At 49.5% G+C, this 16906-nt stretch overlaps 1 protein-coding gene across 3 annotated transcripts; it reads right to left on the bottom strand.

The window, feature by feature from the left end:
* Window positions 1-574: 574 nt before the first annotated feature.
* On the bottom strand, window positions 575-8096 carry CLDND1 (claudin domain containing 1). 3 transcript variants are annotated; one of them, XM_066586756.1, is made up of 5 exons: window positions 8051-8096; window positions 6497-6810; window positions 3892-3999; window positions 2069-2206; window positions 575-1974 (listed from the first exon to the last, which is right to left on the bottom strand). In XM_066586756.1, exons 2-5 carry the CDS (start codon window positions 6771-6773, stop codon window positions 1754-1756), a joined length of 744 nt encoding a protein of 247 aa, XP_066442853.1. In that variant the 5' UTR covers window positions 6774-6810; window positions 8051-8096; the 3' UTR covers window positions 575-1753. The 3 variants fall into 3 exon arrangements, with proteins under 3 accessions (XP_066442853.1, XP_066442854.1, XP_066442852.1); XM_066586757.1 differs by lacking the exon at window positions 8051-8096 and adding an exon at window positions 7837-8004; XM_066586755.1 differs by lacking the exon at window positions 8051-8096 and adding an exon at window positions 7737-7861.
* Window positions 8097-16906: the final 8810 nt, after the last annotated feature.

The raw sequence follows: 16906 nt of genomic DNA, 5'->3' as shown, positions 1-16906 counted from the left end.
ATATGTCCACCATAAAGATCTCCAACTCCTATAATTCTCCTAGCCATTTCTTAGTTCTAGGAGTTTTGTGGCAAGCTGGGTGACAAACAAGATGGCGGCCATGACACCCAGCAGAGCGTTTCGCCAAATGGTGACAACTATAGTAATGCCTGAATGCCTCCAGGACTAGTGCACACTGGGGATGCTTTACATCTTGGAGTAAGCATACTTTAAAAGGTGTTGTACCAGAATTATAGGTTATCCCTAATCCACAGGATAGGGGATAACTTAATGATGGAGACCCTCACTGATCCAGAGGAGGGGGGGGTCCCGTGTCTGCTTCTTCTCATCACCAGAGATGCTTCTCTCACCCGCAGTGAATGAAGCACTGGCCAAGCACACACGGTCAGTATGCCATTAATTTCAATGGGGTGATGGAAATACTCGAGCACTTGCCCCTCTGTTATCTTCGCAGTCCTGCTGAAAATGAATGGAGCGGCAGCATGCTTGGGTTACTGTTGCTCCATTCATTTTACTCACTGCAGTGAAGACGACAGCAGAAATGGGACCCCTGTTCTTGTGATTAGTGGGGGGGGGGGGGGGGGTCTAAGCAATCAGACCCTATTCTTTGGATCGGGGCTAACTGATAATTTGGGTCCCACCCATTAAAGATGTTGCCCAAGCCTACTCTCCCAATATGGCATTGGGCACAGAGACACGTAACTGCATGTTGGTCAACAATCCGATGCCCAAAGAATATAATGCACATTACTCAGTGGGCATCACAGTTTCCAAGGCAACCCAATCACTCAGCATGCAGTTGCATCTGTCCACACCCTATGTCGAATCGGGTCAGAGAGCAGGCTTAGTCAACCCTTTCAAGTTTCTGTTCAGCTCTATCCATCATTATGCTGGCTAGAAACGCTCTAAATGCCCCACGCCATTGTGTGTGATGTCTTGGGCAGGTACAAAGAAATCTGGGTGGAGCCAAGATCTAGAATACCCCCAAGTATTACCCACACATTCAATTTCTCTCATTTTTCCTATCAGTGTAGTGATTCACTTGTCCTAGTCTAGATGACCATATATCAGATAACCGTATACACATAACGGAGGGCATGATGGGGCGGGGCATAACTCGGGTTTAAAGGGCACCAAGCCTTGTTCTACCCCATCAGGCCCTGCAGTTTATAACAATGGATTCCTAAGAAAGCTACATTTATCTCTAAACTATACTAGATATGGTAGATAAACCTAAAATACTGGAACCAGATATTAGCTGCGATCCATCAGACCGGGTGTACGAGGATCATTAGCTACAGGGAGGGCATCTTTGGATCAACTGATATAGCATACACTGTGTGCATGTCATGGGACATCGGAACCTGCTGACCCCTCTGGATCACCCTCCCTGAAAGTAGCTGATGTTAGTAATAATAGCTTGTGTGGCTAAACTGTTAAGAAAAGGGCAGCATCCTATAAGATGGAGCTGGGATCAATGCCACCTCTAAGCCGCCCCCGTTGTAGATGGTATGGCCCTAAATTCACGAATAAAAGCGTATATTCCTTAAAATACTGGAGAATGAGGCGAGTGTTATGTAGACCTCTAATCCTGGTGCTCCAAGCCTGATCTGGGTGGGGGTTCTGTGAAAAAATAAAATGTAAAAAAATACCGAACGTCAGGTAAGATTTCAGATGGACTCTTATGACCTGCATTTGAATCCTGGCACCACGCCGCCTGCCAGTGCGAGTAGTCCTTTTCACGTCAGTTCCATTACGCCACACGATAAGCCTTCATCAAGGAATACTCCTTCCGACTGGCGCGAGATGCCCAAAGAAACAAGGCTCCAGCCATGATCTGCAGAGGTGAAGAGACACAAGCCAAGCAGAAGGACCAACCATATTCTCCCCGGACCCCCGGTGGAGGGGGCAGACTCTTCTGCAGCATATACATCCCACTGGAGAAACAGAGAACTGCTCCCATTGTGCACACACCTGCAAGGCAGCAGCATGGTGGAAAGGAAAGAAACAGTGAGGCACCCGGTGAGGACGGAGACAGCAGAGAGGAGCCATAGTGTGCGTTACCTACCTGCCAGGAGATGCAAGGCCCCAGTCCCCAGAGCTGGATACAGACTGCGGCACACACAGCCGGCCAGACCGACAATGGCTCCAAAAAATATCAGCCCGAGTGCGACCAACGGGAGCAGGAACTGACAACGCCACAGATCTGAAAGAGAATATCCACGAGATTACACAAAGCTGACTAGTGCCAGAATAATGTGTCTACAGACCTCCTAAGATCCCACTTTTGGGAACCCAGCAGGAGATATCATCGAAGGTAAAGCGGTTCTTTACTGAGGTTCTTGATCCACCTCAACACCAAGTGCATTTTTTGTGAAAGCCCCTCTCACTGGGGTGGTAACTCGCCCTCTCAATGGAGTCGTAGATCTGCGATTACCAATAAAGTAGGGTAAATAAGCCGCAGCATTTCTCTGCCGCAAAACACAGATGAAGCTCGCTGATTGCAGTCGGCACCTATACTCGTCACATGCCGGCCACAAACAGAGAGCTTCACCTGCGTTTTGTGGCAGAGACGCTGCAGTGGACCAACACCGGTGAGGTGCAGACTAGCAGTGACTGAGTTGTGCCTAAGAGACTTGGTTAGGCACAACTCTTACCAGACCGCAATCAGTCCACGCACTGTCCAATATACATGGGGACAGCACATACCCATGCATTGGCATGTCCTATTTCTTTTTTGTGAAATTGACAGGAATAGGGCGTTTTCACATGGACCATCGATCCGTGTAAATAAAACGTCCATGTGTCTAGACGCATAGGCTATAATGGGCTGTCCACGTAATTACACGGACAGCCCAAGGCCTCAAAACACGCAAGCATGCCGGAGTCTCAGTCTGATTTCAATCAAGTAAAGACGTTTGCTGCACAGGATAAGTCTTAGGTAGGTCTAGATGCCTGCAAGTTAGGACACAAGTAATGACATGTTGTAGAGATCTCTGCACGGAGCCCGGAAGAGAACGCTGAAACACAGAATTAAAAATATTCTGCAGCTGTGTTTCCCATTCACAGGTAGTAGTGAAAGTTATGACCCCTCCCAATTGACAAAGCAGGCGGCCAGCAACTTACACCGTAGTCCCTGCAGATCCCTTGCTCCTTCCTAATAGCATATTGACGATACTTCATGTGTGAACTCATACCAACACCATGCAGATGCTACCCTATGGTTTGGACATGCAAGAGGTGAACAGCTCGAGATAGGTAAATGTAGCATACGCCATGTCCTGTGACACGTTATCAGATGTAAGCTTGGATAAAGCCTTCTAGACCAGATCTGCTCATGGCATTATTCAAAATACCAACCCCATTGGCCCTGTACACACAGCCGAACATTTGCAGAGGACACCGCGACCCATTACTTTGAATGGGAATCTGTGCCGTAATCTATATGGTGTGGATTCTGCGCCATTTCTGCATGAGGATTTGCCCACTGTAAGGAGCTAAATCCATATGCATATCCACGGTCATACATTTGCAGAGCTGCAGAGTCCTACCGTGGTTTATAGAGGTGGAATCCAGAAAATTTTGCATCAGATTCCGTTGTGTATACCTATAGCGATGCCATAATGTCACAGCAGTCCCTTAGAGTCAGTCTTACAATAGACTCCAGGGTGTCCAGAGACCTTGCCAACAAACTGGTTGCATCGACTTCTTCCATATTGCTACAGGAGGATCAAGAGGACCCAAGGGCAATGCTGCCCCCTGCAGTCAGGAAAGGGCAATGCCTGATAGGCTAACCTTGCCTCATGGTCCACTCTAGTATAACAAGAGATACTTGAAGAGTCAGTTAATAGTTTCTGGTCACGGTGATCCGGTCAGGTGGGGTTTACTTACATGTACGGATCAGGTCAATCTCAGTGTTGTGGTTTCCGGGCTGCGAATATTTTTCTAAGAACTGATCCGAAAAAGAAAGCGAGACGCAATGCAACTTGGAGGAGGAATCTGGTAAAACAATGGAGAGAAAAAGACAAGTTCAGAAGAATAGTTAAACAGATTAACCAAGGGGTGCAATACTCCCCAGGAATGACCGGCAAATCCCAAATCATAAGGAATGATCTCTGTGCGCACTATCTTTCTCAGTAATCTTAGCTAATGACCCCCAGATGACAAATTATGGGTTGCTCTGTATTATTAGAGTGCCTTGACTTAAAGTACTCTGTCTTAGGGCCCTTTTACATGGCTGATCATTGCTAGTGGGAATCCGAAGGTGCAAATGTCCTGACTGAAAGACGAACGAGAAATCATTGGCTTCTCGTTCAGTCTCTACATGCATAAAACCTAATGACGGACGGTAAACAGGCAGTTATCACTTATGACCGACTGCCTGCTCACTGTGAATAGAGGCGGAACGATCCCCGCCCGTCCCATCTCCATTCACCGAGCGATGCACTGGGATGACTCGTCGGGCATTTGCGCCTGATAGATCGGCCTTCCCCATAGAGGCCCCCGAGACTGCGAGGAACAGAAAGACATCACTAGATATCAGATCCGGCACAACATAGCCATGTGGATAATGGCAGGTGACCTTTACCAACCACTGTAGTTGGGACAGACACCTCTGCGGGGCTCCAGGGTAAAAAAAATATATATATTAATTGGATGCCAAAAATCGAGAAACATTTAGGAGCCAAATTAGATTTTTTGGTTGCCCAAATAAAATCAACATTACTACATGCATGTGAAAAAAGTAACCGCTCACACTGGGCTGCGGACTGATTGAGGGTACTTTTACACGTAGCGATGGCAAACGATGATGCAGTTTGTTCGTTCGCTCAGGCGGTCAATTAAACACGAAGAGAAGTCCTTCATCTTTTTCCAGGATGGGTCAGTTCGCTGCACCAGTGATTAGAGGGTCTGAACGGTCCGTAATTAAACCAAACGATGAGCAAATGAGCCACGGATGATTTGTGTGGCTGCATGAAATGAGCTTTAAGCCAGTGAATTATCGCTCACCGCCGGCCATATTTACACTGAACGATTAGCGTTCCATGTAAAAACACCTTAACAGAAGTGCTTACAGAAAACTACGGCGCATCCCATAATATTTACGTATCGAGCGGCCAGTCTAACAACGCATCGCAGAAGGGGAAATATAAAAACAGTCACAGAAAATGGCCGTTACTGACTGAGGAGTGCATATAGATGCATCCTCCTCTCACCATGCAGGTAGCTGACTACCAAATGGAGGAGCCAATAACACCTGTGAGGACACCGATAAGACAACCACTCACACTGCCTCCTGATAATGAGGGGGGTGGATGCTTGGCGTACACTCCCACACATAGTGGATACAGGGTGCCAGACCATTCTGATATATGTAGTTCACCATGCAGACCAGCAACCTATTAATGACGCCATGATAATTCGGCGGGTTGCCCTGCATATCCATCAGTGAACCATTCGCTCCCTCATTTGGTAGTCCGCTACCTGCATGGTGAGAGGAGGATGCATCTATATGCACTCCTCACCCAGTAAGTAACGGCCATTTTCTGTGATTGCCAGATTCTCCCAGCAGGGCGCTCTGTGATAGATGTTGCTGCGTACTTGACATTTTTCTGCCATTTACACCAACTCATACTTGGCTTATTTTAGACCATCATTTTGTGGCAAAGAACTGCCGCGTGCCAGCAATAAGCCAGGCGCAATTTACAATTCGACAGGCCCGCGCTCGCTTTTCAAGATGCTTCAGAAGTCTTCAGCAAGGTGCGAACATCCGTTCTTTTCAACAAAAATCAATTAATACATTTGTCTAAAGTGATTTGCAACAAAAAGAAGATGCAACTTAGGGTGCATTCCCACGAACGTATATCGGCTCGGTTTTCACGCTGAGCCGATATACGCTGTCCTCGTGTGCAGGGGGGGATGGAAGAGCCAGGAGCAGGAACTGAGCTCCCGCCCCCTCTCCGCCCCTCCGCACTATTTACAATGGGGAGAGGTGGGGCGGGGCTAATTCGGCGTACTTAGCCCCGCCTCCTTTCAGTGCAAATAGTGCAGAGGGGCGGAGAGGAGGCAGAGAGGGGGCGGGAGCTCAGTTCCTGCTCCTGGCTCTTCCATCCTCCCCCCCCCCCCTGCACACGAGGACAACGTATATCGGCTCGGCGTGAAAACCGAGCCGATATACGTTCGTGGGAATGCAGCCTTACAGCCGAACTCTGCAGGATAGTAAATGTGGGGCTACCTGTAGCTACCACTAGGGGGAGCGGGCTTCTAGGTCTAAGAAAAAAGAAGAGCTCCCTCGTGTGCCTTTTGCTTCGAAGTCTAAAAATTTGAGCGCCAAATACTAGTCTTTGGCCACGATTGTAGTCGCCATCTGGAGCCACTTCTCTCTAGCAAACAAAGGACCTAAAGGGTTAAATCTAGGGGACATATAACTGCCTCCTCTTTTTCAAGGACCCCACTGCTTGGAAGGATTATACATGTCTGTCAGCGGCATACTGACCGTCGGGGTCATAGTGCTGCTGGGTGACGGTGATGCACTGCTGCCACAGTCCCAGGCTGCCGTTGCAGTGGTACAGCGCGTCCGTGTACGCCTTCTCATTGGCCTTCTCTGGTTCATTTTTGAATTCATGCTCAGCCGTGTCACTGACGTTGGCAAGGACAGGAGAGGTGGCATAGTGGTACCAGGAGACGGTGCCCACTGCTGCGGACAGGTAAATCACCGACAGGAGGGATAAGACGCTGCCAATCACCAGCGCTGTGGCAAAGCGGTTATCCATGGTGGCTGCCTCCTGGTCAACGAGCTGGAGGGGGCATCTGTAAAACATCAGCAGGGAAAGGGTTACTGTAATGCAGTCATCTCAACAGTCTCTAACATCTCTGCTTGCAGTCAGTGACTAGAGCACAGGTACAGAGCTTGTTACAAGTATTAGGGCCTGACGGACCCCTTAGACTGCAGTCACACCTGCCTTAAGGTAGGATCTGCATGGTTTGGTTCTAGTATAGGGGCAGAGCAACAAAAACACTGGAAGCAACAGGTGGAGCCCAAGCCGGACCCCCGCGGCTAGACAGACCCTGCTGACTAATCAGTCATCCGCCTGCAGGTGAGCTGCCCAGCATTATGGCGTCCTCTGCATCGGATGCTCCGACCAACCAGAGCCGCCCATGTGGACTTTGACGAGAGTCAGGTTTGTGTTTGCAGAGAATGATCTGACTACGATCTGTGCGCCCGCCTGCGACCATCGGTATGGGCTGCACATGTAGGGCCGGGGGCACAACGGTGTATTGTGGAGTCCGGAGCCGTCCGTGTAATTAATGGCCATCACACGGCCCCATAACAGCCTGCAAGGTTATAAACATGGAGGCATTTCACATAGACTGATGGTCTGCATGGTGCGTCCTGTTCACAGACGAGAGATAGGTCATGCCAGAGTACGTAAATGTGGTGAGGAGGGTGGCAGCGAAGGTACTGGTGCAGTATGCCTCCACCAGAAGTATGGGTGGGTACATGGGTTGGCCGGGTGACGATACAGGGAACGAACACAGCTGGTGATTGGCTACCTTGCGGCGGCTGACACCCACGACTGAACTAATTCCATCTTTCCACATGGACGGTGAGAGTGGGGTCAGCAGCGGCGGACAGCAGGGGAGCCCGGTGGGGAGATGTGCGAGCTGTATGCGGAATGGCCAATACATGTATGTGTGGGGAGGTGTGTGCGGCAGCAACCTGCCCAGACACTTACTGCATTAGTGCCAGGGGCAAGGATGGTGGTAAGGGCAGCGGAGGTGAGGGTCACGGGGAGGCCAGCAGCACGTGCCGCCACATCTGTACACACAACATACTCGTGGCTCTAGATGAAGCCATCTTGGCTCATGAGACCAAATTCAGGTCTTGGCGCCACAGAGCAGCTGCTGCCATGCTGGTACTTGTAGTTCCCCGCCAGCTGCACGGTTACAACAGCAGCACCTCCTTATACCGAGGCACGCACGCCGCGGACGGGCCCTCACGGAGCTCCCAGAGGACGGAGGAGTGCAGGGCTTATAAACACAGGCTCACCCTCAGAAGCGGCTTGTCGACGGGCTTCTTCCGGGTCGCCTGGCGCAATGCATTTTGGGAATGCTAGTCCTGTCAACGACCAAGAAGGCCGCATGCGCAGAGAGCGTAGACAGCAGCGGCGCTCTGGAAGGTATGTACGCAGCGCCATCTGCTGGCGGGAGGTGAAAGTGGTAGTGTAGTGATGGCTGTCAGCGGCTCCGGAGGGAAATCTGGGGGCTTGGACAATATTTACTGGAGTCTCCAAGCAATTCTATAAATGACTCATATCTGCTTTTGTTTGAAAAATTTTCAGATGTAAGCTCCGCCTCTTAAAGTATAGGCCACACCCAATATGGCCATACACTTAACCCCTTAATGACGGGCGCATTTTAAGCGCCAACGACCAACCAATTTCATTTATTTTCATTGTTGCCTTCCAGGGGTTTCTTTTTTTTAATGGCATCATTTTGGGGTACATATAATGTTTGTTACTTTTACTGTTTGTTTTGGGGGGGTTTGTAAAAAATAAATTCCGCCGTTGGTTTTTGGATTTCATTTTTACGTCCTAAGGCTGGGTTCAAACAGGGCGAAATTGCCGCGGTTTTGCCGCAGCAGATCCGCCCGCGGCCGCTAATCTCGGGATTAGCCAGCCATGTGGACGAGGTTTCTGAGAAACCTCGTCCACACGGGACGGCTAATCCGCTGCGGTAAATCCGGTTGAAACCGCGGCTGCGGCAGCCGTGGTTTCAAAAGAAGCGGCATGTCTGTTTACTTTTGTTTTTTTGTTTATTTATGTTACGGCCGCGCTCTCCTCTATGGGAGCGCCGGCCGCAACGGAAAAGCATGCAGCCGGGCCGCTTCAAAGCCGCCGCGGCTTAAACCGCGGCGGTTCTCCTGGCGGAAATCTCGCGTTTTTTGCTGTGGCCAAACCGCAAGATTTCCGACGGGAATCCGCCCTGTGTGAACCCTGCCTAAAGCCATAAAATGTTTAGTTTCTCGACGGCGGAACTCTATAAGGTCTTGTTTGTGGCAGGATGAACTCTAGTCTTCATTTACCACATTTTTGGAAACTCATAACATTTTAATCAATTTTCGCCATTTTTTTTAGAAGGAAGCTAAAATTTGCAATTCTGACATGACTTTTTTTTCAGCGTAAATAATAAATATGGTCAATTAATTCTGCGTCTCAGTACCATTATGTCCTTACCAAGTTTAGGGCTTATACCGACGCCCGTATGTCGGTCAGGTTTTCACGCCCGGCCAATATACGCTGTCTCTCTCTGCAGTGCACTGAGCTCCCGCCCCCTCTCCGCCCCTCGCCACTAGTCGCAATGGGAGGGGGTGGGGAAAACAGGACTTAGCACCGCCCCCATCCCTCCCATTGCAAACAATGGCGAGGGGCAGAGAGGGGGCGGGAGCTCAGTGCACTGCTCCCTACCCCGTACAAAGCAGACCTGTACGGGGAGCATATTAGCCTATTACTCCCCACTTCTACATGAGACAACCTAAACAACCAATTACCGTGAACCAGCCAAACCAAATAACCAATCACCGGGAAAGAGTAAATCCAAACAACCAATCAGGTGGTGAATGGTGTGCATTTGGGGAGTAATATAGATATATGCCTACGGGAATGGCTTGATAGGCATTCTGCCATGACAACCCTGGGGCCTTTCAGAAGGCCCCTGACTGCCATGGGGGGGGGCGTACAGGTCCCCCGAACATCATGCAGGAGATTTAAATGCCATTGTCAGAATTGACATTGGCATTTAACGTGTTAACAGCACCGATGAGCCGCGCGGCTTATCGGAGCTGTTGCCGCTGGGTGTCGGCTGTAAGAAACGCGATCTCCCTTCCTACATGTCGTGCAGCTGCAGGTCGTCAGAAGGCGTATCGTGGTCGTTAAAGGGTTAAGAGGGGACTGGACGCCTTTCTTGAGTGATACAATATATGTTATAATCATGGTCTGGGGACTATACCGATTGCCAAATTGGAGTCAGGAAGGAATTTTTCCCTTAAATGTGTAAAATTGGCTTCTACCTTATTGTGTTTTTCTTACTTCCTCTGGATCAACATTGGGGTAGGGGTGGGGTAATAGGCTATTGCTGTCAGGTGTCAGCTGTAAGAAACAGCTGGCAGCCAAAATATATGGAGGGAGATTGCCAGGCGATCTCTCTTCATACATATGCTGCCAATACAGGCCGTCAAACGGCGTATCGACGGTCGTTAAGCGGTTAAAAAAAATCTGTTCTACAAATAATAGTACAATGCAATACCAGCGTAACCGTGAATCATAACGCCCTGTTCCAGGAGAGTCCAACCTTTTGGCATATCTGGGCCACATTGGAAGAAGAAGAAGAGTTGTCTTTGGCCACACATTAAATACATTCTAATAAACCGTGTCTGAATCCCGTACGTGGATTTTGCTCCTTGCTATATCCACATGTGGATCCACGGCAACATCTGCGGCAGAGAGCCAGAGATTTTGCCACAGTGTTCAGAGGTGGAATTCATAGATATGAAAATCCTGCCATGTGAACATACCCTTAGGGCTCAAATGATCCCCACCTGAGACACAGAGGCAGGACTGAACTGAGGACTTCTAAATGCATGCACTTTGGGTGGCTTACCTGGCTAGTTAGCTAATAGAGATGAGCGAGCACCCAAATGCTCGGGTCGGCGTTATTCGAGTCGAGCTTTTCGTAAAATTCGAGAGCTCTACTCGAGTAACGAACCCCATTGACTACAATCGGAGACTCGAGCATTTTTGTATGTGGGACGCCGAGTCCTGAGCTTTTTTTTTTTTTCTCAGTTCGTGTTCTTCCCCTCTCCCCCTCTCTCCCCCCTCCCCCTCTCCCTCTCCCCCCTCCCTCTCTCCCCCCTCCCCCTCTCCCTCTCTCCCCCTCTCCCTCTCTCCCCCCTCCCCCTCTCCCCCTCTCTCTCCCTCCCCAAAAATTTGCCATTGACCAGCACGCTGTGGCGACGAGGGGCCAAAACAGGCATGTCACAGCAGGGAGGGGCCAAAAACTGGGGCGGGGTGGAACATGGCGTGATGCTCGTTCGAGTAACAAGCACCATCGAGTACGCTAATACTCGAACGAGCATCAAGCTCGGCAGAGTACTTCGCTCAACTCTATTAGCTAACTACTTTCTGACAGTCTTGCTACAGGGCATTTGGCGCTGGCCTAGCTGCAACCCAAGAGAGCATCAGAGAGGGGGAGGAAGAGGCGGGGCTAACAACGGCGCCAGGTGACTTAACACTACTTTGCTAAATATGTTCCAAAACACCCCCAGGCCAGAAGCGTGTCCCGTGATCAGCAGGCCTGGAGGCGGGACTACTGAGTGTTGGACAAATGAAGGGGCTTGTTGGTTTAGACTCGGCCAGCTCCCCATTGGTTCTCCTATTCACAGTGACTTTCCTACAACTTGGAGCAGTAACAGCAGCGGCTGACCTGTAAGTGCCCACCCTCAGGCTCCCTCCGTTTGCGTGCCAGTATGTCCGTACTCTATTACTTCACAGTCACACATAGTAGTAGTTGGGCAGGCGAGCCACTGCAGTTCTTATACACAGGGCCAGCCGCATGAAGTTGTCACTGACAGAAGCCAGCCCTTTTATAATGAAGAGCAATGGCCGGCCCACCGGGAATTTTCCCAATGCAGTTTGGGCTGCATTCATAGCCAACCTGGAATAACAGTGGAATAAATCACGGAGCTCTGTTATTGGCTGCCGCCCGGGTGACGTCCCATTTACTGGGTGGTACTGCAGCTGTCAACAGGGACCGGGGCAGGAAGCCAACCACCGTGGCGGGACACACCGAGAGTGGGGAGAGGTGGGTAGATGACGTCACTGCGGGGGGAAGGGGGTTGCTCAGAGATGTACAACTCGCATAACTCCTCTGATAGATTGCACAAGTCATAAGTGATGTGAATAAATTATACTGTTACAAAAAAATGTTTTATTTTTTTCTGGACAAAACCTTTGTGTTTCTTCCAGTTTCGGGTGCCAATTCCAGATTTGTGCTCAGAGTTAGACAAAAACAGATTTCTAGACGATAACCTTAACAATAGGATAAAGAAGTGTAGATAGAATGTTACGTCAAACACCCACCAAACTGACGAACTCAGACAGAACCGCAGAACTGCCAAACGGACTCCATACTTGCCGACAGGCAAACTCAGATGGAACTGCATCACTACGGACTGGACTCCATACTCGCAGACAGACATAAAGCAACAACCGACAAGCGCTCAAAACACTCACCTGCATACCTGCACCCATAACCAGATGGAATAACTTCAGAATGTATGAGGTATTCATTCCTATTTTGGCCAAGATTCTTAAGCCCACAAGCTAAACATGACTGTTTGCACTTCATGTCCGGCCACTTGCACAGACACGCAGGAGCACAACACTGTTCACACTGAACAAACAGAGGAAAGGCCAGCAGCTAGAGATGAGCGAGCGTACTCGTTTAGGGTGTTTTTGCACTCGAGCACCGCTTTTTCCGAGTAACTGACTACTCGAACAAAAAGATTCGGGGGGCGCCGGGGGTGAGTGGGGGGTTGCAGAGGGGAGTGTGGGGAGAGAGAGAGCTCCCCCTGTTCCCCACTGCTACCCCCCGCTCCACCACGCCGCCCCCTGGCGCCCGCCGAATCTTTTCGTCCAAGTAGTCAGTTACTCGGAAAAAGCGGTGCTCGAGTGCAAAAACACCCGAACCGAGTACGCTCGCTCATCTCTACCAGCAGCCTCTAGCAGAGGAGCTGGTATATATGAGCAGCAGACCAGGGGGATTGGCTGGCTGGAGCAATCCGCACCCAGCCAGCTCAATCAACCACCACCCATGGAGTTGTGCTGCTGGAAACCATGTAGTACAACAGATCCCAGCAGAAAGCTCTAACAGAATTGCCATTAATATGTTTTATAAATGTCCTTATAAACAGTAAATCCTAAATGGGGTCGCAAACATTTATAAGCAGGACATAAGATCACCGGATGGCAGATGTGTAATAACAGAGAACTTTCAGAAGTGGCATGAAAGTATGGGAGTTGAGGCCCATTTACACGGAGTGATGATCGCTCAAAGGTCGCTCAAATGACAGTTTGAGTGACAGCTTTGAGTGATCATCTTGCATAAACTATCAAGTAGCTACTCAGCTACTTAGGAGCAATTAAGTGTGCAAATGAAGCCTTAGCTGAAAGCAGTTAGTAGCCTGAGGGCTCTTATCTGCTTTCAGTTCTTTTGTTCTCAACAATGCTACCAGCACTACCCGCGGAGAACTGCTGATAAGGCTGAAGGACGATTTTTAGGTTGGACTAAATTTAACGATCAGCTAGCAGTCCCCGAAAAGTGGCTGCGCATTTAGACGCAACGATTATTGCTGAAATGATCATTTTTAGCGATTTTTGAGCGATCATCACTCCATGTAAATGGGCCTTTAGATGCAATGTTTGCTGAAGTCATTTGTTTCCTGTCTGTCATTGTTCTCCCGTGGAATATTCCTGCAGTAATCAGTCCTGGTGAAATTGTTCACCCTGCTTATCTCATGAGTCACTGCATCTCTCCTGGAAATACAGTAATGACCCTTTTAAGGCCCATTTAGACGCAACGATTATCGCTCAAAATTCATAATCGTTGTGTGTAACTGCACTGACATTGTGCAGTTTTTGTTCTCCCATCGCTCATCGTCGTCTTCCAGCATGCTGAAAGACAACAATGAGCCTTATCAGGGATTCACAGTGGGGTACAGCTGATACTATTGTTTCAGCTGTATCCCGCTCCCTGATAACAAGCTAGGTATGAAGAACAGAGCGGTCCAGCTCTGTTTTCCATACCCGTCACGGAGCGCTCGGCTGTATAACAGCCGGGCGCTCCATGCAGAGAACATCTGGATGCAGAAGACAATCGAGGACACCCCGCTTGTCTTCTGCATCCTCTGCTCAGAGCGCTCGGCTGTATAACAACCGGGCACTCGGAGTGGGGAAACAGCTGGATGCAAAAGACAATCGGGGACACCCCGCTTGTCTTCTGCATCCTCCGCTGGCAGCGCAAGGTGATCTTGAGCGATCATCTTGCGTTGTAAATGACACAACGATGATCGCTCAAAAGTCGCCTGAGCAACATCTTTTGAGCAATTATCGTTGTGTCTAAATTGGCCTTTACATGGGACAATTATCATTCAAATTCCCACGCCTCTGCCGAAATTTGAACAATAGTCATCCCGTGTAAATGCATGCAGAAAACTGAATAATGCGCCATTCAGTGTAAACAGCAGTTGTTCACACTGCTGACTTCTGAATGACTGTCTGCTTACCACGAATAGAGACGGGTGGGGAGACAATGCTGTCAGCCGCCTGCATTCAAGCAGCGCTGTGAGCAATGCCTGCGATATTCGCTCCTGTGTAACAGCATTACTGGGGCGAGCTGCTGGGCCTTGTTTGCCCGACACTCATTCTGTGTAAATGGGGCATTAGACAGTTGTGATAAATGAGGTCCTTGGTTTAACCCTTTGTAATCCCATTTTTAGATTTAGGGTTTCCTAGGGGGCTTTCTCTTTCTGCTATTACACAATGGCGCCATCTGCTGACTAGAGCCAGTACTGTGGTATGGGACATGCTGGAGAGGCCCCCCGACAACAGAGCGGCCAGTAATCTACAGTAAGAATACCCTGCCGGATGTCTTCCAACATCGGAGCTGTACAGCCTTCAATCAGAATGTCTTTAGACGTCAGACAGTGGATTGGAAAGGGTTAATGGTGACTATTCTGTAATAAAATGGTTCAATATTGAATTCTTATGATGTCTATAACTTCATTATCTTGCCTGACAGACAATTCTGTTTGCTGTATTTGGATTCAACACCCTGATTATAGATAAGGGTGGTTTCACACCTGCACTGGGGATTCAGCTTTCCTGCTCCTTTCGGGAAGCAGGAGAGGAGAATCCGCACGGCCAAACAGTTCTGTCTCTGGACGAAACTGAACAGCATCAGGCAAACCCCATTGACTATAATGGGGTCCATCCACTTTATGCCCAGCTGGCTGGCTTTTAGATGGAAGAAAAAGCGCTGCATGTGCTTGGATACAAGATGTGATACGGGCGGGGAGGGAGGCATACAGGTTCCATATGATATCCTGCGATATGTCACTCCACATTTGCTGTAGCTGAGCCGCCTCTAGATCGTGCAAACCTATAGGCTGGTGAAGTTGGCCTCCCAGATGGTCCCATACATTTTCTATTGGTGATAAATCTGACGACCGGGCAGCCACAGAAGTGTGACAATGTTGTGGGGGCTTCCTGTGACCCCCTTGTGTGTACGGCCGAGCATTATCCTGCTGGAAGCCGCCATGAGAGGAACACATGTGGCTGCAGGATCTCCTGAACATATCGCTGAGCTGTCGTCCCTCATACCACTACTAGGGGTGACCAATTGTTGTATGTGATGGTCCTCAGACCATCACACCAGCAGGGGGCAGTGTGCCGCTCCACAGCAAAGGCAGGATTGAGGCGCTCACCCTGAGGTCTCCAGACCTGAACATGGCCATCAATGCCCAAGCTATACTTGGATTCATCGCTGAATACAACCCGGTTCCACTCCGTTGCAGTCCAGTTTCGTAGTGCACAACACCCCTACAAGTGGAGGTAATGGTGGATGTCAAAGAAAGTGGACATAATGGGCACCGTGAGACCAAATGTTCTTCAGCTAAGTGCCTGAAAAAAACGTTCTGACGGAAACAGGGACCTGTATCGATGGCGCCACCTGTATGTGGATGGCGGTCAATGAAAGAGTGGGAGCTGCGCTGCTGTGAAACGCGGGCATAGAAAGGCATGGACTTTCAATTTCTCCTTCACACTCGTATTGCGTATTCCGCAAGTGGAAGAAAAAACGCGGCATGCTCTATTTTGCCGCGGAATCCATGCTGTTGGCTTCCATTGACGTCAGTGGAGGCATCTGACCCGCAGTCCATGCATAAATAATATTACCTGCATCATCGCTAAGCGACGGCACGGGAAATACAAACAAAGGAGAAAAATGTACTGTGCATGACCGCCTGCGAGTTTCCACGGTCATCTGCAGCAGTGTTCCCCAACTCCAGTCCTCAGGGACCGCCAACAGGTCGTGTTTTCAGGATTTCCTCAGTGTTGCCCAGGTGATGTAATTATCATCAGCGCCTCAGAAATTGCCACAGGTGCTCTTACCATAGGATATCCAGAAAACATGACCTGTTGGTGGTCCCTGAGTACTGGAGTTGGGGACCCCTGATCTGCAGTACAGTTTAATGAGCTCTGCAGGATCACCGGCCGGGCTCACAGCTGGAATCTGCTGCGGGCCTCCTGCCTGTGGAATCCAACCTGTTCATGTGAGCCCGACCTAAGGGATTGCAAGAAATGTTTGTTTAAGCCTTTTCTTTGGGCCAGTAAGTGCTCCTTACTAGTGACAAGGAGTTGGGGTCCGAGGAGCAATAAGGAGAGGCCATGCATCCCCAAGACAAAACGAAGTGTGTGGTGGTGATGGTGATGGGGCACCCCATCCGTGTGCCGTGCGATGTCCGGGAGACCGCACATTGGCATATTCTATTCTTGTACTAGATTCGTACGAAAATAGAACGTGCTGCGATTTTTCCCATCTGCGAGAAAAAAAAAAGTACCAATTGTAAATAATGTGTTGCGTTTTTGCATGAGTTCAGTGCATCTTGTAACGCACAAAACTCGCACGGTTTTCTTGCCGATGTGATTGCACCCTGTAGAATCTTCTCCATAAGGAAAGGAGGCCCCTACGCAGATAGCTTTTGGGGGTTTTGCCCCTCATCAGTACAGGGCAGACTCACATTTGCGCAGGTGCTTTCACGTATCGGGAGTGGATACTAAAGAGAACGATT

The sequence above is a fragment of the Eleutherodactylus coqui genome, chromosome 13 (genome assembly GCF_035609145.1).
Source record: "Eleutherodactylus coqui strain aEleCoq1 chromosome 13, aEleCoq1.hap1, whole genome shotgun sequence".
NCBI lineage: Eukaryota > Metazoa > Chordata > Amphibia > Anura > Eleutherodactylidae > Eleutherodactylus > Eleutherodactylus coqui.
The sequence above is the reverse complement of the archived record's forward strand: the minus strand, read 5'-3'. Positions and strand labels throughout refer to the sequence as shown.

Bases quoted from the DNA above. Each gene is read 5' to 3' on its own strand.
- CLDND1 (XM_066586755.1), bottom strand. The intron at 2,207-3,891 runs GTAAGTAAACCC...ATTCTCTTTCAG, and splicing joins GATTGACCTGATCCGTACAT to ATCTGTGGCGTTGTCAGTTC. The intron at 1,975-2,068 runs GTAGGTAACGCA...GCTGCCTTGCAG, and splicing joins GGCCTTGCATCTCCTGGCAG to GTGTGTGCACAATGGGAGCA.